At 42.3% G+C, this 21,138-nt stretch overlaps 1 protein-coding gene across 2 annotated transcripts in view; it reads right to left on the bottom strand.

The window, feature by feature from the left end:
- Positions 1 to 21,138, bottom strand: part of ipo11 (importin 11) — a 712,587-nt gene that overhangs the window by 338,719 nt on the left and 352,730 nt on the right. For both annotated transcript variants that reach the window (XM_038791006.1, XM_038791005.1), the window contains exon 22: positions 9,195 to 9,271. In XM_038791006.1, the coding sequence (XP_038646934.1) occupies positions 9,195 to 9,271 (77 nt within the window). The remainder of the gene's footprint in view (positions 1 to 9,194; positions 9,272 to 21,138) is intronic.

Raw genomic sequence — 21,138 nt, 5'->3', positions numbered from 1 at the left:
CTTGCAAGAAACACAAGCAGTCAATTTGCGCAGCAATCTCCCACTAACAGCAATGCTTAATGAGCAGATAATCCTATTTAGCATTAGTGCTTGTACCATTTCTTTTTTGTAGAAATGTGTTGTGAACTGTTTTAATAATCAGAGTACCCCCCCCCCCCCCCCCTCCCCCGTACATTGGTACTGAGGGGAGGGTACTCTGTTTCTCCAACACAAAATTAGTGTTTGTACCGTTTGGCCTTGTATATATTTTTTGCTGTTTTAATAAAAGATATTGGCTGAGGGATAAATATTGTCAGTGATACTCTTCCAAAGGTTCAGTAGCTGATTTGTGCACTCCATACCAGATTAACAAGACTAACTATTCATGGGAGTGCAATTAAGGCCAGGCAATAAATGCTGTAATAAATAAATGAATAAATAAAAATATTTTGAGGTTTGTAATTTACATAATGGCTGTGTTACTGGACCATTAATCCACAAGCCTGGACCTCCTATCCGCAGATAGGAGTTTAAAGTCCCCGACAGGCAGCTGGGGAATTTAAATTCAGTTGATTAAATAAATGTGGAATAAAATCAGTCCGGGTGACCATATAACTACAGCATTGTTGTTCAAGCCCAACTGATTCACTAATATTCATTAGGGAGGAAATCTACCTTCCCTATTGTGATGTGACCTGCATGTGTTCCAGACGCACAGCTGATGTGGTTAGCTGCTCTCAGAAATGAACTAGCCAGCCACTCACTTGTCAAGGCAGTGGCTCACTACCACCTTCGCACTGGAAATTAGGGATGGGCAATAAATGCTGAAAAAATGTGTAAATGAATAAAAAAAAGTTGAGGTTTGTCAATCACATTTGAAAACAAATGACACTCAAAGTGCATCCCTAGGCTCTATAAATCCAAATTGCAATTAATATTCACAATTAATTAATCCCCTGTAGTACTTTAAAATCATAGAAGATTACAGGACATATGGAGGTCATTTAGCCCATCATGAATACTCTTGTTTTTGCACCTTTCCTAAAAGCACCTTGCATTTTCTTTGTTAATTCATCAGCCTTTGTGATGCCAAATTGATAGGTATCTGCTTTGTTTACAGGAACATAAAAGTTAGGAGTATGAGTGGGCCATTTGTCCCTTTGAGCCTGCTGTGCTGTTTGACAACATGATTGATTGTTCAGGGTAATTTAAAAATCCCCTAATTAACGAGCAAGGAATTTTCCTGGTGCACAGGCCACACTTCCTCCTTGAAACAAAATAAATGAAATGGTCATTCATCTCATTTTTGAACCTTGTGGGGCAAAAGATCTCGCCCTCCATGTTCTGGGAAGCACTGGTGGCAGTGATCAGGGGCAAAATTATAGCTTGTAGGCCACTTATAGACAGAAAAAAAGAGCAGCCAAGCAGTGGCTGATCAACTCCATACTGTTGGTGGATCGGCGGTACTCCACGGTTCCAACAGTGGAACTGCTGGCGGAGAGGAAAAGCTGTAGATTGAATGTGATCTGTTCTCCACAAGGAGGGAAGTCTACCAGCTCCACCAGGCACGGGGTCCATCTACGAACTAGGAAACAAGGCCAGCCGCATGCTGGCACACCAATTAAGAAAGCAAGCAGCCGCAAAGAAGGGTTAGGGACAGAAATAGTAGGATAGTGGCAAACCCAAACAAGGCTAACGAGGCCGTTGCAAACTTTTATCGAGGGCTATACACCTCTGAACCCCCGGAAGGAAACTAGATGATGGAACAGTTCCTCGACAGACTAGATATACCAGTGGTGGAGGACGACAGGAAACAAAGTACCACTCCAGTTGGGTAAAATTGTGGAATGCATTACTTCCATGCAGTCAGGGAAAGCGCCGCAACAGGATGGGTTTCCGGAGGCCTTTTACAAAAAATTAGCAGCAGCACTGGCCTCGCACATGCAGGAGGCATTCAGTGATTCACTGTCAAAGAAGGCCCTGCTGCCCATACTGGCCCAGGCCTCAATCTCATTGATCCCTAAAAAGGACAAAGATCCGACCAGAGTGTGGAGCTTACATACCCATCTCTCTCTGAAACACTGATGCAAAAGTCCTGCTGGCGAAGCGGGTTTGTCAAGGGAAGACAACTAAAAGCGAACATCAGACGTCTGTTGAATGTAATAATCACCCCCATCCTGTGGTTAAATAACAACCTGATCTTTCTCTGCTGCTTAATTTTGATAATGTACCCAGCACAGGCGTCCAGAAAACAGATTGTGTTTTACCTTTTTATTCAGCTTACAGAAGGCACTATAGGCAGTTGCAAAATGCCTCACAACTGCGCAACTTTTCAGTCACTTGGAAGTATTTATGGCTTGTCTCCATATATGTGGCTTGTCATTTAAGTTGAAAACCAACAGCCCCCAAGTGGTTATTAATCGCACCAAACAAACTAAGGTACATCTTAGTGGATAAATACTGAGATGTTTCAAATATTTTTCAAGAGAAAATGCTGATGAAGTAAAATAAAATTTTATGAAAACTGAAAAAGATTAATACAGAGGCATTTAAACTGTTAGAACATTTTACTCCTGATTTGGTGCAAGTATAGGTAGCAATTCCCGAATATGCAATATTGACTGACATGAAGAATACACCCTTCAATCTACATGCACTTCGATATCTACATTGTGATGTTCTCAGACAGCAATAGCATGTTAAGTCAATTATACAGAGTCAGTATTTTCCATTAAACCTGTTTATTTCAATATCTAAATCAGAGCCTCCCAACCTTTGCCTTTATGCAGACCCATGGACAGTGATCAAAAGCTTTTGTGGACCACAATGTACGTAAGCTGTTTTAAACATTTTTACATACTCTATGGCCTGACGGGAGTCAAACATATATATCGATTGTTAAAAACGCAGCTCTTTCTAATAGTTTACGATGCATATTCACAAATACATTGCTGATCATATTACACAAGAATCTTTGCGAAGCAAGTAACATTGCAAATAATTATGTAACATCAACTATGATACATACGAGGTACATGTAATTGTATTTTTATTCCATGGACCACCTGCAGATCAGTGAGGAACCATTAGTCTAAACTCATTTTCTATGTATTCAATTTTTAGGACAAGTGCAGATTTTATAAACTCTTCCACCCTGAACCACTTCTTAATTCTCACTCTCCAATCAAGTTAAATTGACACTTTATCTCCTTCATCCTTCCATCTCTCCCTCGGTGGGTGTGTCTATTAGTCCTCATTTTATCTGTCACCTCTTTGGCCCTCAGCTCCTATCCCTTAACCTTCCCATCATGGCAACTTGCACTTCTCCCCTCCCTGGTACTTGCCCTCCATCTTCCTGTTGTCCACCCTGGCTTGAAAGCCCTTGGATGAGCAATCGAATCATAGAATGGAACAGTGAAGAGGGGAGCCATTTGGCCGACCTGCAGGTGTCGGTTCTCTGTAAGAGCAAATCAGCTTGCCACACTTCCCTGCGCTGCAATTATTTTACCTTCAGATAGTTAAATGATGTCCTGTTGACAGCCACAATTGAATCTGCCTCCAGCATACCCTCCGGCAGTGCATTGCAGATCCGAACCACTGGCTGCATAATAAGTTTTTCTCATGTCACTGTGGCTTTTTTGTCAATCACATTAAATTGGTCTCCTCTGGTTTCCAACTATTCCAACAATGGGGCTAGTTCCTCCCTGTGTATTTCCTCCAGACTCGGCGTGATTTTGAATATCTCTATCAAACCTACTCTCAACCATCTCTTCTCTCAGGAGAATAGCCCAAATTTCTCCAATCTAATGGAAAGATAAAAACTGTCTGCAAAATTAAATTTTAATAACATTTCTACATTTTGTATTAATCTTCAAATGTGAATCCATTATTCAGCCAGATAACCATTTATACAATCTATATATTATAATATTTCACTCCCAGTACAATAGCTTGGTTTATCTTTCATTAATAAAAGCTCTATGATGAAACTTTATGCATCATTCATGGTTAGAATTGATCTCTAATATAACTAACAGACTAAAAATTTTATAGACAGATTTAATAAAATTATTTCATTCCTGCTCCTTCTCCCAATCAGAGTACAGTCACAAGATACATATGTGAGATTCTTTTGCCCAACTCTCCTCATATATACATAAAAAACTAGCCTTCTCTTTAATACATTTGACAGTTTCTAAAATGATTGAGGATTTTGCCTGCACTTTCTTGCACAGGAATTTATTTTCCATGTTAATCATTCTGTGTGAAGAACCTGTGTGAAGCAACTGAGTGAGGAGGCTTCAGGACCAAACACACACGCTGCGCATATATGGGTGGATGTGTCAAGACCTGAGAATGTATATGTAGCAGGAAATTGAACACACAGAAACATGCATTGGCCAAACTGCAAAGTTCAAACATACAGAATTGCAGTGCTATAATTTTAAAGGGTTACACGAGCTATCACCTTATTCCATTCCTAGGTTTGTTGGGTAGTGCAGAAAAATCCACTCATTAATTACTAATACCGGATTCTAGGGGGAGGAGGTGGTGTAGATTAGGGGCATCATAAATGGCGCAACAGGATTGAAGCTGAGCTAGTAATCCAGAGACCCAGGGTAATTTTCTGAGGACCAGGGTTCAAATTCCACCATGGCGGCTGGTGGAACCTCACTCCAATAAAAAATCTGGAATTTGGAGTACATTTTTTTCCAATTAAGTGGCAATTTAGCATGGCCAATCCATCTACCTGGCACATCTTTGATTGTGGGAATGAGACCAACGCAGACATAAGACCATAAGACCATAAGACATAGGAGTGGAAGTAAGGCCATTCGGCCCATCGAGTCCACTCCGCCATTCAATCATGGCTGATGGGCATTTTAACTCCACCTCCCAGCATTCTCCCCATGGGCAAAATGTGCCATCTCCACATGGACAGAGACCCCGGACCAGAATCGAACACGGCTCCTCAGCGCTGTGAGGCAGCAGTGCTAACCACTGTGCCACCATGCCGCCCACCCTCCAGCATGTTCTATGGCACTACCACCGTGCTAAATTGGAGATCCTTCAAACAGAAGGATCTCTAAACTAGCAACTCAAGATTGGGCATCCATGACAAGCTGTGGGCCATCATCAGCAGCAGAATTGTATTCTACTATAATCTATAACCTCATGGCCCAGCATATTCCCCACTCTACCATCTCCATCAAGCCATGGTATCATCCCTGGTTCAATGAAGAGTATAAGATGACATGCCAGGAAAAGCACCAGGCATATCTAAAAATGAGGTGCCAACCTGGTGAAGCTACAACAGAGGACTATTTGCATGCCAAATATGTAAGCATCAAGTGATAGGGCTCAGCGATTCCATTAACAACTGATCAGATCTAAGCTCTGTAGTCCTGTCACATCCCCAGCTGTTAATGGTGGTAGACAATTAAACAACTCACTAGTGGAGGAGTCTCCACAAGTATCATCATCCTCAATGATGTGGGAGCCCAACACATTAGTACAAAAGATAAGACTTAAGCACTCGCAACAATCTTCAGCCATAAGTGCTGACTGGATGATTTATCTCAGTCTCCTCCAGAGGTTCCCAGCATCACAGAAGTCAGTTATCAGCCAATACGATTCATTCTATGTGATATCAAGAAACAGCTGAAGGCACGGGATACTGCAAAGGCTATGGGCCCTGACAATATTCCAGCAATAGTACTGAAGACTTGTGCTCCCGAACTTGCCGCACCACTAGCCAAGTTGTTCCAGTACAGTTACAACATTGGCAATTAACTAGCAAAATGGAAAATTGACCAGGTTGTCCTGTAAACAAAAAGCAGGACAAATCTAATCTGGCCAATTAGCGTCCTATTAGTCTACTCTCAATCATCAGTAAAGTGATGGAGGGGGTCATCAACAGTGCCATCAAGCGGCACCTGCTTCACACAACTTGCTCAGTGAAGTTCAGTTTGGGTTCTGCTAGGGCAGTCAGTTCCTAACCACATTAAAACCTTGCCTCAAACATGAACAAAGAACTGTACAGAGGTGAAGTGAGAGTGATTGCCCTTGATATCAAGGCCACATTTGGTCGAGTGTGGCATCGGGTTGCCCGAGTAATGGGAATGAAGGTGAAACCTCTCCACTGGTTGGCTCTTGCCTAGCACAAAGGAAGATAGTAAGAAGTCTTACAACACCAGGTTAAAGTCCAACAGGTTTGTTTCAAACACGAGCTTTCGGAGCACGGCTCCTTCTTCAGGTGAATGGAAAGGCTTGTTCCAGAAATGTTTATATAGACACAGTCAGAGATGCCCCGGAATGCGAGCACCTGCAGGCAATCAAATCATCAAAGATGCAGAGAGAGAGGTAACTCCAGGTTAAAGAGGTGTGAATTGTCCCAAGCCAGTTCAGTCGGTAGGCCTCTGCAAGTCCAGGCTTGTTGGTGGGGGCCGAATGTAATGCGACATGAATCCCAGATCCCGGTTGAGTCCGCATTCATGCGTGCGGAACTTAGCTATAAGTTTTTGCTCAGCAATTTTGCGTTGTCGCGTCTCCTGAAGGCCTCCTTGTAGAATGCTGACCCGGAGATCAGAGGCTGAATGTCCTTGACTGCTGAAGTGTTCCCCAACTGGAAGGGAACAGTCCTGCCTGTTGATAGTCGCACGATGCCCGTTTATTCGTTGTCGCAGTGTCTGCATGGTCTCGCCAATGTACCACGCTTCGGGACATCCTTTCCTGCAGCGTATGAGGTAGCCTCATACGCTGCAGGAAAGGATGTCCCGAAGCGTGGTACATTGGCGAGACCATGCAGACACTGCGACAACGAATAAACGGGCATCGTGCGACTATCAACAGGCAGGACTGTTCCCTTCCAGTTGGGGAACACTTCAGCAGTCAAGGACATTCAGCCTCTGATCTCCGGGTCAGCATTCTACAAGGAGGCCTTCAGGAGACGCGACAACGCAAAATTGCTGAGCAAAAACTTATAGCTAAGTTCCGCACGCATGAATGCGGACTCAACCGGGATCTGGGATTCATGTCGCATTACATTCGGCCCCCACCAACAAGCCTGGACTTGCAGAGGCCTACCGACTGAACTGGCTTGGGACAATTCACACCTCTTTAACCTGGAGTTACCTCTCTCTCTGCATCTTTGATGATTTGATTGCCTGCAGGTGCTCGCATTCCGGGCATCTCTGACTGTGTCTATATAAACATTTCTGGAACAAGCCTTTCCATTCACCTGAAGAAGGAGCCGTGCTCCGAAAGCTCGTGTTTGAAACAAACCTGTTGGACTTTAACCTGGTGTTGTAAGACTTCTTACTGTGCTCACCCCAGTCCAACGCCGGCATCTCCACACAAAGGAAGATGGTAGTGGTGGTTAGAGGACAATTGTCTCAGCAACAGGACAACACTGCAGGAGTTCCTCAGGGAAATGGTCTAGGCCTAACCATTTAAAGCAGCCACATCAATGACCATCCTTCCATCAAAGGGTCACAAATGTGGATGTTTGTTGGTAACTGCACAATATTCAGCACCATTTGTGACTCCTCAGATACTGAAGCAGTCCTTGTCCAAAGGTAACAAGACTTGTTGACTATCCAGGCTTGGGCTGACATGTGGCAAGTAACAAACGTGTAACACAAGGGCCAGGCAACGGCCATCTCCAACAAGAGAGGATCTAACCATTGCCCCTTAGCATTCATTGGCATCACCATCATTGAATCCCCCACAATGAATATCTGAGGGTTACCATTGACCAGAAACTAAACTGGACTAGCCAGATAATACTACACCGACAAGAGCAGGCCAGAGGCTTGGAATCCTACAGCGAGTAACTCACCTCCTGACTCCCCAAAGACTCTCCACAATCTACAAGGCACAAGTCAGGAGTGTGATGGATCACTCTCCACTTGCCTGGATGAGTGCAGCTCCAACAACACTCAAGAAGCTTCATACCATCCTGGAAAAAGTAGCCCACTTGATCTGCAACCCTTCCAATCATTCACTCCCTCCATCACCAACGCACAGAAACAGCAGTGCGTGCCATCTGCAAGATGCACTGCAGGAACTTAGAGAGCATCTTCCAAATCCATGACCACTACCACCCAAAGGTACAAGAGCAGCCTGGGAACACCATCATCTGGAAGTATCCCTCCAAGCCACTCACTATCCTGATTTGGAAATATATCACAATTTCTTCACTGTCACTGGGTCAAAATCCTGGATCTCCCTTCATAGAACATAGAACAGTACAGCACAGAACAGGCCCTTCGGCCCTCGATGTTGTGCCGAGCAATGATCACCCTACTTAAACCCACGTAACCCGTATACCCGTAACCCAACAATCCCCCCATTAACCTTACACTACGGGCAATTTAGCATGGCCAATCCACCTAACCCGCACATCTTTGTACTGTGGGAGGAAACCGGAGCACCCGGAGGAAACCCATGCACACACGGGGAGGACGTGCAGACTCCACACAGACAGTGACCCAGCCAGGAATCGAACCTGGGACCCTGGAGCTGTGAAGCATTGATGCTAACCACCATGCTACCATGAGGCCCCTATGGTTCAGTTCTTCCTACCAGCACTGTGGGTGTATCAACACCTCAAGGACTGCAGCAGTCCAAGAAGGTAGCTCACCACCACCTTCTCAAGGGCAATTAGGGATGGGCAACAAATGCTGGCCGAGCCAATGAAGCCCACATCCCTTGAATGTTTGGGAGTCATTATTAAGAAAAAGGTGTCTCTATATTAACAATGTCAGTAAAGATTTGGGGTGTTGGCTGCTTATAAGTTACAAAATAAACATTTATTTTTTAAATGCAAGTAACAAATATATGGGCTGGGATTTACATTCGAGTCAGTGCTGAATAGAATTTATTTTAAATGTGGGAGCTCTAAGTTTCAGCTTAAGTTTCCTATGAAGGTCAATTTTAAAATCTTTTTTTTTTAAAAAAGTATTTCAATCCTATATATTCCCTTCCCCTCTAATTCAGCTGTGCAAGAGAAACCAACAGTGATAAACCTCTCCTCCAAGCAGGCAGCTTATGTCAAAACTTTTGATAACATGAAAAGACAGGAGAGTCATTGATATTTGGAACGGAGGTACATAGAGATATGCAGAAAACTGTCCAAAAACAATTCTGGATATATTCATGACTTTCACAATGTGACATTTCACTACTGAGCCACAACACTAACCAATACTTACCAAGTAAAGCAGACATATTCTGAAAAATTCCAAGAAGCTCTGGAGTGATTGATGGGCTGTTTTCCAATGTCACTAACCTACAAGGTGGCAATAAGAAAAAGTAGCTGAGGAGTTTCATTGACATTTAGCAGTTACAAAATAAACAAATGAACAGTATAAACTGATAATGGATCTAAAATACCGCAGTACCTCAACGAGTAATCTCAACATCAAACACCTGAGCACTGTCACTGATTAAGATACTTAAGGCTCTAATTAGCAATTCAGAATACCAGTTTAATCACACAGCTCATCTGCTAAGGGGATGAAAATCTACAGATAATTAAAAATCAAAAACACAGAATAATGCCACAAATATGATCACAATTGTCAGTTCATTTTAATTTCATTACATAACAAACATGCCCCCTCCTCACTTAAACATTTCTCGTCTTGATGAGCTGTTTCTCCCGTCCAAAGAATGAATTATACCGTTGATCGTTGATGTATAGCTGATACTACGCAGTTATTTTCTTCAAACCAGCTTAGAAATATACACTAGCAATGATCATGCTGAGCTGTTCAGTCCTTCTGACCTTATCAAGCATCAATCATCTTTGAAACTGGCATAAAAAATTAGTTTAAAAACTCATATGGAGCTCCATTACCTCACTCCACCTACTCCTGCATATAGCAGCGTAATCAAGCAGTACAGCTAGGTGTTCCTCGCACACAATGTTGTTCAAATAGTGCTTGAAATGTACTGGTATGATCAGTTTAACATATACTACACCTTTTTCTTTACTTAAATAGAAATATTTTAAAGCGGGAAGTACTACCCCACATTTGAACTTCCAAGTCTGGTTCAATGTGCACCTGGAGATTTTGTTACATGACACTTAATCATGCAACCACTTCCTGGTCCACATTATTAATTAAAGTTCTATTAACTTAAAGCTGTGATGATCAGTGTAAATACATAAACAAACTGAGTGAGACAGAAGTTTGATCCTCAATGTGATCATAGAATCCCGGCAGTGTAGAAGGAGGCCATTTGGTCCATTAGGTCTGCACTGGCCCTCTGAAAGAGCATCCTACCTTGACCTAATCCTCCACCAATAGCCCCACCGAGGGGCAATTTAGCATAGCCAATCCACCTAAACAGCACATCTTTCGATTGTGGGAGGAAACCTGAGCACCCAGAGAAAACCCCCGCACTCACAGGAAAAAAGTGCAAACTCCACACAGTCACCCGAGGTCAGAATCTAATCCGGATCTCTGGCGCTGTGAGGCAGCAGTGTTGACCACTGTGCACCATGCCCCTTATGTTCTGAGCTAGCTCATCTTTACTATGGTGGTGCTGGGAGAGCTACAATTAGCCTCACTCCCTTGGGTCATGGAGAGGAAACAATAATAATCGCTTATTGTCACAAGCAGGTTTCAATGAAGTAACTGTAAAAAGCCCCTTGTCGCTACATTCCGGCGTCTGTTCAGGGGGGCCGGTACTGGAATTGAACCCACGCTACTGACATCGTTCTGCATTGCAAGCCAGCTATTTAGCCCACTGTGCTAAACCAGCCCCTAAAAGTCAACAAGCACTGGGTCACTTTCTGTGAGGAGTCTGCACGTTCTCCCTGTGTCTGCGTGTGTTTCCTCCGGGTGCTCCGGTTTCTTCCCGCAGTCCAAAGATGTGCAGGTTAGATGCATTGGCCATGCTAAATTGCCCTTAGTGTACAAAAAGATTAGGAGGGGTTATTGGGTTACGGGGATAGGGTGGAAGTGAGGGCTTAAGTGGGTCGGTGCAGACTCGATGGGTCCAATGGTCTCCTTCTGCACTGTATGTTCTATGTTCCCACACTTGATTATGTCAGTTATGCTTTTAAAAAATGAAACTAATGTTAAGCTACAATGCTTGTTCCAAGTTTTTAAAGAACTTTTGACAAATTTCTGGGCGGGATAACACGGCCACTCTTTTCTTCTTTGATGTCTCGGCTTCCTCTAAAGTATCCCCATTCTCAATCCCCAGGATGAAGAGCAGGATCTAGATGATCAAACCAGTGTTTGCACGATATCAGAAAGGAATTAATCATTCAACTTCATCTTCACTTCAGTACTCCTTATGGGCATAATTAATGATCAAAAGTAGATTATTTTCATTCTAACATTCATAATGATAAATTAGGAATTGGTGAGACTGTATAATTTGTTTAAACATTGCATTACTCCACAAGTTTTGACTTAAGTAAAATAAAAAACATGTAGATGGGATTCTCCAGCCTCCCAGCTTAGGGTTTCTCAGCGGTGCGCTGTTCACTATTGGCTGGATTCTGATCCCATCGCTGTCAATGGGAATTCCCATTAAAACCACCTCCCCACCGCTGGGTAACCTGCTGGTGGGGGTGCTGGTGGAAAGCCTGCCACCAGTGAACAGACAGAGAATTCTGGCCTATGTTTCCTTCCAAAAAGAAAAAGCAACGTGTATTAAATTTCACTGTGGAAATACCATCTATTGAAGTAGATGAGAACGCTTAGTAAGAATTAAGGACTTTAAAAATCAAGAAAATAGCGGGGCTACATGATATCCACCTTCAGGTGTGCAAGCACCTGGCCGATATTTTTAACAGATTATTGTAGATCCATCACCTTCAACCTTGTCAATATAAATTGGCCCCCTGAAACCCAGTAGACTGATTGTGTTCTCAGATTGGTGGTGTCAGGCTGGGATATGAACGCAAAACTCCTCAGATACTGAAGCAGTTAATGTCCAAATGCAGCAAGACCTGGACAATATCCAGGCTTCGGCTGACAAGTGGCAGGTAACATACATGTAACACAAGTTGCCAGGCAATGACCACCTCCAACAAGAGAGAATCGAACCATTGTCCTTTGACATTCAATGGCATTACTATCACTAAATCCCCCACTATTAATACAAGATTATCATTGATCAGAAACGGAACTAGACTAGCCATATAAATACTGTAACTACCAGAGTAGGTCAAAAGGCTAGGTATACTGTGGCAAGTAACTCACCTCCTGACCCCACAAAGCCTGTCTACCACCTACAAGGTGCAATTCAGGACTGTAATGGAATAGTCTTTTCTTGCCTAGATGAGAGCAGCTCCAGCAACACTCAAGAAGCTCGACGTCATTCAGGACAAAGCAGCCCGCTTGATTGCTATCCCTTCCACAAACATTCAATCCTCCACTACCGACAAATAGTGGCAGCCGTGTATATCATTTACAAGATGCACTTCAAGAACTCATCAAGATTCCTGAGGCAGCACCTTCCAAATTCACAACCACTACCATCTCGAAGGACAAGTGCAGTGGGATACCTGGGTTCCGCTCCAAACCACTTACCATCCTATCTTGGAAATATATTGCTGTTCCTTTACTGTCGCTGGGTCAAAATCCTGGAACTCCCTCCCTAACTGCACTGTGGGTGTACCGTGACTGCAGCGGTTCAAGAAGGCAGCTCACCAGCATCTTCTGAAGGGCAATTAGATACAGGGAATAAATGCTGGCCCAGTTACCCAGACCCACATCCATAAAATGAACAAAAAAAACATCTGGGCTACTGGTCTAGTGCCATATGCATTAGGCTATCATAACCTTCAGAACAAGAATGGGTTGGATGAATCAGTGCAGAGCAAAAGATGGTGCAACATGCCATTCAACTTCTCCATATAAAGTCTACTTGGAGGAGATAGAACATACAGAGCAGGAGGCCATTTGGCCCATCGAGTCTGTACCAATCCACTTAAGCCATCACTTCCACTCTATCCCCATAACCCAATAACCGCTCCAAACCTTTTTTGTGGTCATTAAGGGCAATTTAGCATGGCCAATCCACCTAACCTGCACATCTTTGGACTGCGGGAGGAAACCGGAGCACCCGGAAGAAACCCACGCAGATATGGGGAGAACATGCAGACTCTGCACAGACAGTGATCCAGCAGGGAATCGAACCTGGGACCCTGGCACTGTGAAGCTGCAGTGCTAATCACTTGTGCTACCGTGCTGCCCAGATGGTGGAGCTAACCTTTCCATGAGCCAGTCATGGCAATGCTGATTGAGAAGAATATTATAGTACGAGAGAGAGGATTTCATAGAAGCGTCAAGGACTGAATCGATTTAGTTAGAATCAAGAAACAATAACCACTGCATTAATGCTACAGGCCACCAACTAATGAGAAAAATACAGAGGAACAAATTTGCAAGGAAATTAAATAGGTGCAACAACTATAGATCAGTGATAATGGGGGAATTTACTTATCTTAATACAAGACTAGGATAGTAAAGTGTGAAGGGCAGGGAGCAGAAGAGTTTATAAAGTGCTCTCAGGAGAATTTTCTTGATCAGTATGTCTCCAGCTCAACAAGGAATGAGACATCGCTGGACCTGGTTCCAGGGAATTACGTGTGTCAAGCCGATCCATTGTCAGTAGAACAGTGAGGGAACAGTAATCATAGTCCCATAAGGTTTAGGCTAGCTTTGGAATTGGGCATGCAGCAACCGTAAGAGTATTTAATTGAAGAACCATTTCACTTAAGTGAGAACAGATCTGACCCAGGTAGATTGAAATCAAAGACAGAACTCTAACACAAAGGCGGAAATTGCGCCTCATGCCCATCAATACTCGTTAGGCTGTAATATGGCATTGGGACTGCTGGAATTGGTGGCAAGAAGCTCTCCTCTGACTCTTCAGATGTGGGGGCTTGGCCCTACCCTCCTAAAAATTGAGAGCATATTGAAAGAGGAGGTAACTGAAGCACTGGATGGGCTAACAATTGACAAATAGAAGGTATATGAATGTCCAAACTTAATAAAGCACCACATAATAAACTTGCCATCGGAGTTGAAGCCGATGGAATAAGAGCGACAATGGCATCACAGAAATTAAGTTGGCCAAATGAGGAAACAGTAGTGATGAATGGTTTCCTTTAGCATTGGAGGAAGGTACGCAGTAGGGTTTCCTAGGGTCGGTACGAGGGCCACAGCTTTTCTTGATGTGGGATAATTACCTAGTCTTAGTTGTGCGGGCACAATTTCAAAATTTGCACTTGATACAAAACTCGGAAATACTGTAAGCTGCAACGAGAATAGTGGCAGATTTCAAGAAAACATAGGCTGGTGGAATGGTAGACATGTGGAAGATAAAATCTAATGCCAGGGAGTGCAAAGTGATACATAGGATGGATGCGGAAGGCTAATAGAAAATAAAGGATACAACTCTAAAGAGGGTGCAGGAACAGAGACACCTGGGGCATATTGTTGAAGGTGGTGGGGAACGTTATGAAAATGGTTCAAGAGGCTTTAAAAATAGCGGCAAAAAGTACATAAGTAAGTTATGATGAACCATTGTAAAACACTGGTTCAAACTCAACTAAACTATTCCGTCCACTTGCTAAGCAAAATGACTGCTTTTATTGTATAATAACGGCAGCACGGTGGCACAGTGGGTTAGCCCTGCTGCCTCACGGCGCCAAGGCCCCAGGTTCGATCTCGGCTCTGGGTTACTGTCTGTGTGGAATATGCACATTCTCCCCGTGTTTGCATGGGTTTCGCCTCCACAACCCAAGGATGTGCGGGATAGGTGGATTGGCCACGCTAAATTGCCTCTTAATTGGAAAAAATGAATTGGGTACGCTACATTTATTTTTAAAAAGGCGATTACATTTCACAAATAATTTGGTATATCCTGAGAACGTAATACATAAATCCAAGTTTAGTTTGCTCATTCTAAATTTAATCCTTCCTTACTGCCAAAATAAGAATTTCTTGGCACAGTTCTTACAAATCTCAGTAAGACAGATTTTCAATCACCCCTCCCTTGAGGTTGATCCAAAATAACAGAATGCAGTATTAAAAGGGCTCTAATGAGACTTGGATAAGTACCATGCAGATTCCCACCAAGCCTGCACACAGCAAAAAATGATAAAAACAAGCCTAAAATGAGAAATAAAAACAGAAAATACTGGATACACTCAGCAGGTCTGCCAGAGAGAAACAGAGTTAATGTTTCAACTCCATTAAATCTTCTACTGAGCTGAAAATGGATAGAAATACGATTAATTATATACTAGGAGAGGCAGGTGGGGGGGCAGAAGAGAAAGTCAGTGATAGGTCGAGGCTAAGGAGAGATTGGAAAATATATCATGGACATAAAACAAAGGGGCTGTTAATGGTGCCGTTAGGGACTAAAGAGTGATCATAGTAGAACAGTTGGGATAGGAAAATATGTTAATGGGAAAACAGAGGTTAGTGCTCAGTGGGGGCAAAACTGAACAAGGGACAGTGGTGGTGTTGGGAAAAGCCAGGAAAATTGAATACAGAAAATAAGAGGGGAATCAAGATGGAGGGGAAAGTTCAAAGTCTAAAGTTGTTGAACTCATTGTTGAGTCTAGAGGGTTGTAACGTGCGTAATCGGAAGATGAGGTCCTGTTCTCCCAGTTTGCGTTGGACTTCACTGGGGCTTTGCAGCAGGCCGAGGGCAGACATGTGGGCATGAGGGCAAGATGATGAGTTGAAATTGCATGCGACCGGAAGGTTGGGGTTATGCTTGCGGACGGTCTTTGAGTTTAATACCACTTCCTAGAATCCTTCTTCCTCACTCGGGTATACCTTTGTGAGTCACGAACTATTTTCAGAAATGTCTGCCATTGCTGGTTGACTGTCTTTTCTGCTAAACTCCTTATCAGTCCACCCCAGCCAACTCTGCCCTTATTCCTTTGTAATTACCCTTATTAAAGTTTAGCATAGTTGTTTCTGATCAAAGTTTTGCACTCTCAAATTGAATGGCAAATTACACCCTGTTATGGGCACTGTTATATAGGGGATCTTTTACTCTGGGACTGTTTATTAAACCTGCCTCATTACACATTACCAGATCCAAAATTACCTGATTCATGGTTGGATCCACAACATATTGTGGAAAGTGTTCCGGATACAGTCTATGAATTCTTACTCAAGGCTACCTCTGCCAATTTGATTTGCCCAGTACATATGAAGATTAAAGTTGCTGATGATTAATATACTGCACTTTTTAGATACCCTCATTTACTCTTGATTTACTCTCACAGCCTCCCCGAACAGGTGCCGGAATGTGGCGACTAGGGGCTTTTCACAGTAACTTCATTGAAGCCTACGCGTGACAATAAGCGATTTTCTTTTCATTTCATTTTTCATTTCTATCCTACAGTATAGCTAGTGAGGAGTGAGAGACTACTCCCACCAGTGCCTTCTTCCCCATGTTATTTCTTGTCTCCATTCATATGGATTCTACATATTCCGATCCAAGATAATTTCTTGCTATCGTACTTATTCCATCTCGTACTAACAAAGCTACCCCACCACCCTTTCTTTCCTGGCTGTCCTTACGAAAAGTCACATGACCCTGAATATTTAGTTCTCAATTTGATCTCCTTGTAACCATGTCCGAATGGCTACCCTCAATTCGTACCATGAATCCATTTATTTATACAAACCTACAATAATTAGAATTGCATTATGATTCATTGTTGCATTATGTGGAATAAAATTATTGAGATTAATAACCCATCTTGTTACCTTCCTCAAGCAAAATATTAACGAAAGGTTTTTCTTCCACCATTAAAAACACTGCAGTGAAAGCATATTTTCAACAATTTGACAAATAAAAATGAATGTAAGTCTCCATTGTCTCACAGGCTGGTCTCCTCTTTGAGAGCTGACTGGTGGTGATTTAACCGTGCTTCAAGCAAGGGGCTAGGCTGAGAAGGTGGGACCTACATGGATAACCTCAGCTGGTACAGGAATTTAACCTACACTGTTGGCATCACTCCGCATAGTGAAGCAGCCATCCAGTCAACTGAGCTAACCGACAGGTATCCCCATGCCTTTGTTTGCTAGAAACCTGCCTATTATACTCCTGGGTGGCTTCCCGAATATTACTCAGTGTAAACATGAGCCAATCCAAAACTCTGCTGCCTGTGTCCTTAGTCGCACCAAGTCCTGCTCGCTCATCATGCCTCTGCTCACTGACATACCTTGTCCCCTGGTCAAGCAATGCCTTAATTTTAAAATTCTCATTCCTGTTTTCAACTCCCAAATTCCTCCTATCTCGCTAATCTCCTCCAGCCTCACAACCCTGCATAATATCTGCACTCATCTAATTCTGGTCTCTTAAGCATCCCCAGTGGCCTGCCTTCATCTATTTAGTCACCGAGTTCTGACATTTCTTCCCTAGCCTCTTTCCTTTCCTCCTTTAAGACACACAGTAAAATATATTCTATAACTTTGATCATCTGCACTGATATCACCTTGTGGAGTTTGGTGTCCGGTTCTTTCTCGTAATTCTCCTGTGAAGCACCTTGGAACTTTTCATTATGCTAAAGGCACCATATAGATACAAGTTGGTATTGTTGGATTTAGGTTTAAATCCCATTGCTGCCAAAAGACACGTGATATGGAATATAAATTCCATTGTCAGTGATTTCAAGTTTGCAGTTACATTGCATATCACAAAGATCTAAAGTTTTGGAGACACTTTTTCCAATTAAAACATTACCACAATCATAGAGTATCTACAGTGTAGCAAGCCATTCGGCCTATCGAGTCTACACCAATCCACTCCGCCCTATACCCGTAACCTAACCTGCACATCGCTGGACACTAAGGGGCAATTTATCATGGCCAATCCACCTAATCTGCACATCTTTGGACTGTGGCAGGACACCCAGAGGAAACCCCGCAGACACAGGGAGAAAGTGCAAACTCCACAGTGATCCACGGCCGGAATTGAACCCGGGTCCCTGGCGCTGTGAGGCAGCAGTGCTAACTACTGTGCCACTATGCCACCCTGAGCAACAAGCTGTTCAGTAACAAAAGGATACCGCTGGCAAATCAAACATCACTGTTCATTAATGACTAACTTTGTTCAGGGCTATGAAATTAATCTGCTAGATGAGCAGAGATCAATTTGCTGACCCTCCTAAAGATGAATCATTATGTCTGACATAAAAACAAGGGCTAAATCAGACTTGTTGCAAAGGTTCTCATTATACTTGTCTAACCTTTTCACACAGACATTCCAACAAATGAAAAATTATTGTTTCATCATGCTGTTAGACACAACGTTAAATCATTAAAGTCATTTAGGTTAAAACTGTTCTATTTAATTTTTCACTCATCTTTTAACAAACTCCATTTGCACGCATGAACAAATGGTAATCCTACATTATCTTTAATATGTTCCCTTTTCTCAATTCCTGTCAACTTTTCTTGCCAAAGGGGAGCAGTATCTATTCAAAGCAATTAATTGTGCCTGAATTACTAATACACATATAAGCCGGAAGTCAAAACTAATTTCTCCCAAGCCTCTCATCTCAAGAAGCTTATGATTTCAAGTTAAATGTGAACAACAAGTTTCTAACCAGGTAAAGGGGATAAAATTTAGTTGCTAGGGCATAGTACTGAAATGTCATCTTTTTCTCAACGTGTTCTTCAAACACAACACGTTGGCCCGAAAATAATTTGACTTGATCTCATATCATCAATAAGAATGCCGATCCAGAGCATTTTATTTTAGGCTGTGTTACTTAAAGTACTAATCAAATCAGTTCTGAAAATGTTGGGAATCTTGGATTTTTCCAATCAATGGTGCAATCATTTAGAATATACCACACAGTTTATCAGTAATTAAGCTGCAATATATAATTTATCCTGATGAAGGATCTTCAGGTATTATTATTTTTTGCCTGTTCGAACATGCTGCGTGTTTCCAGCATGTATATTTTGTTTCAGGTTTCTAGCATTTCCATTTGTGCTTCTTTACAGACATTCGGTAGCATAGTGAATAGCACTATTGCTTCACAGCGTCAGGGAAACTGGTTCAATTCCTGCTTGGGTCACTATCTGTGCGGAGTCTGCACGTTCTCCCCGTGTCTGTGTGGGTTTCCTCCGAGTGCTCCAGTTTCCTTCTACAAGTTCCGAAAGACGTGCTGTTAGGTGAATTGGACATTCTGAATTCTCCCTCTGTGTACCCGAACTGGAGCCGGAGTGTGGCGACTAGGGATTGTCACAGTAACTTCACTGCAGTATTAATGTAAGCCTACTTGTAACACTAATAAAGATTATTAGATTATTTCGCTTCACATGGAATATTTTTCTTGCATATATTAAAGCAAATTTAAATTATTTTTATTTTGTTAATGCTTATTTTTCGTGGTTGTTGTTTCCAGGTTAAATTAGATATAATGGGTTAGTTTTTTCACTTTGGGCTCAATTGGGAAATTGCACTTAAACAGACTTGAATGTTAGATTGTGGTTCAAGTTCCTGATAAAAATTCATTATGTAATCACAAACGTAAATTCTTCAAGGAATTGTTAATGTAAGCCTACTTGCGACAATAAAGATTATTATTATTATTATTATTATTATTATTATTATTAAAGAAATCGATGGCATTATAGAATGTTACTATTTTTATTTTTCACCTGTCCATTACAAAGTATTCCATGATACATTTAACAAGTGGTAACCGGTCAAAATATTTTAAATGTGCCCTGCCTGGACCTGTGAGCAACCATATTTGAAATCACTGAAAGTTACCTAAAAATACCATGCTAAACAATTAACAGCTTTATTGGTGTACTCCAGCCAGTTGTATTTAGCAAATTAAATGTTTTTGACCCAGGAATTTTTAAAGCACTGTTAATATTTGTGCACCTAAGAAAAAGTGCCTTCCTTAATCTGCAATCGTCAGATCAAAATTTCAACCTGAGATGTGGCCAGTTTTGCAGCTAAGGCCTGCAACCTTAAAGCAGCATAAAAGGCAGCAAGAAAAAAAACGAAAGTGGTTTTGGCCCACAACTCTTCTTAAAAATTGCTTTGTCTTCTGTACTTGTCCAACCAATGCTGGATTGTACCAATAGTACTCGCATAAACAAGAACAACCACAAACCCATTCCTTAGAAGCTCAGAAACCTGCATCACAGAATGTCTAATTAAGTTTTGCCTTTTTTCAAAAGTTTCACAGTAAGGGAAAAGTGGTCAGTGAACGTCTGCAGCTGTTTTGGTCCATTCAAATTCCACAATATCTTTGGAATATACTATTGAGTTACATCAGGACCCAATCTACCAGTGATGTCAGTACACCTCATTGGAACAGAAACATATGTTGATGTGGGAAGCACCTGGGAGCCCAGCTGTGGCTAGGGACTTGGGGAAATTGGTTTCCAATGTTTGTTTCTCTGATATTGAAACTGGGGTGGCAGTAGACCCAACACCTTGAGCCTGAGATTCTGTAGCCTGACTTTTTAGTCATTTCAACATTTGGGAATGGAACGGGAAGAAGTTGCATAACTGCAGAATTAAGGCCTAATCTGACTCCCTCCCTCAGGGCATCTCGGTCTGTTTTGCTCTGGAATCAGATTAGACCATCACTCCAGATTTACAACTGGAATGCCAGTGCACCTTTGTGCTGCTGCCACAGGCATAGTGCAATCATGGAAAGCTGAAACTAAAATGTACACAAGAAGGGTTGTTGCACACTGACAAATTACTGGAATACAGTATTCTGGAAAAGCAATGTGCCTCACAAGTGCATTTGCTGCTTTTGGAAAGCTGCTCATGCCATTGCTCGCAAACTTTCATCCATGTAAGATAATGGACATGCAGCAAATCCATGGAGTATGGGATAGTTTCACATGATGCAATTTGTTACAATCCCAGTTGATATTATAACGAGATGGGAAGATCCCAGAATGGAATCCTGGCTCAAAAGGGTAACTTTTTTAATACAACGTGAAGGAACAGAGTCACAAGACCATTAATTAATTTCAACAACAAAAAAATTATTAAACATGAAAAAAATGGATCATAATAAAATACCCCTTCACACTTCCCTTACTTTAATAATTACACACAGGTGGGCAGCACGGTGGCGCAGTGGTTAGTGCTGTTGCCTCATAGCACCGAGTC

This window comes from Scyliorhinus canicula, chromosome 3, assembly GCF_902713615.1.
Source record: "Scyliorhinus canicula chromosome 3, sScyCan1.1, whole genome shotgun sequence".
In the NCBI taxonomy this organism is placed as follows: domain Eukaryota; kingdom Metazoa; phylum Chordata; class Chondrichthyes; order Carcharhiniformes; family Scyliorhinidae; genus Scyliorhinus; species Scyliorhinus canicula.
Note: the sequence above shows the minus strand (reverse complement) of the source record. Positions and strands in the feature narration are given on the sequence as shown.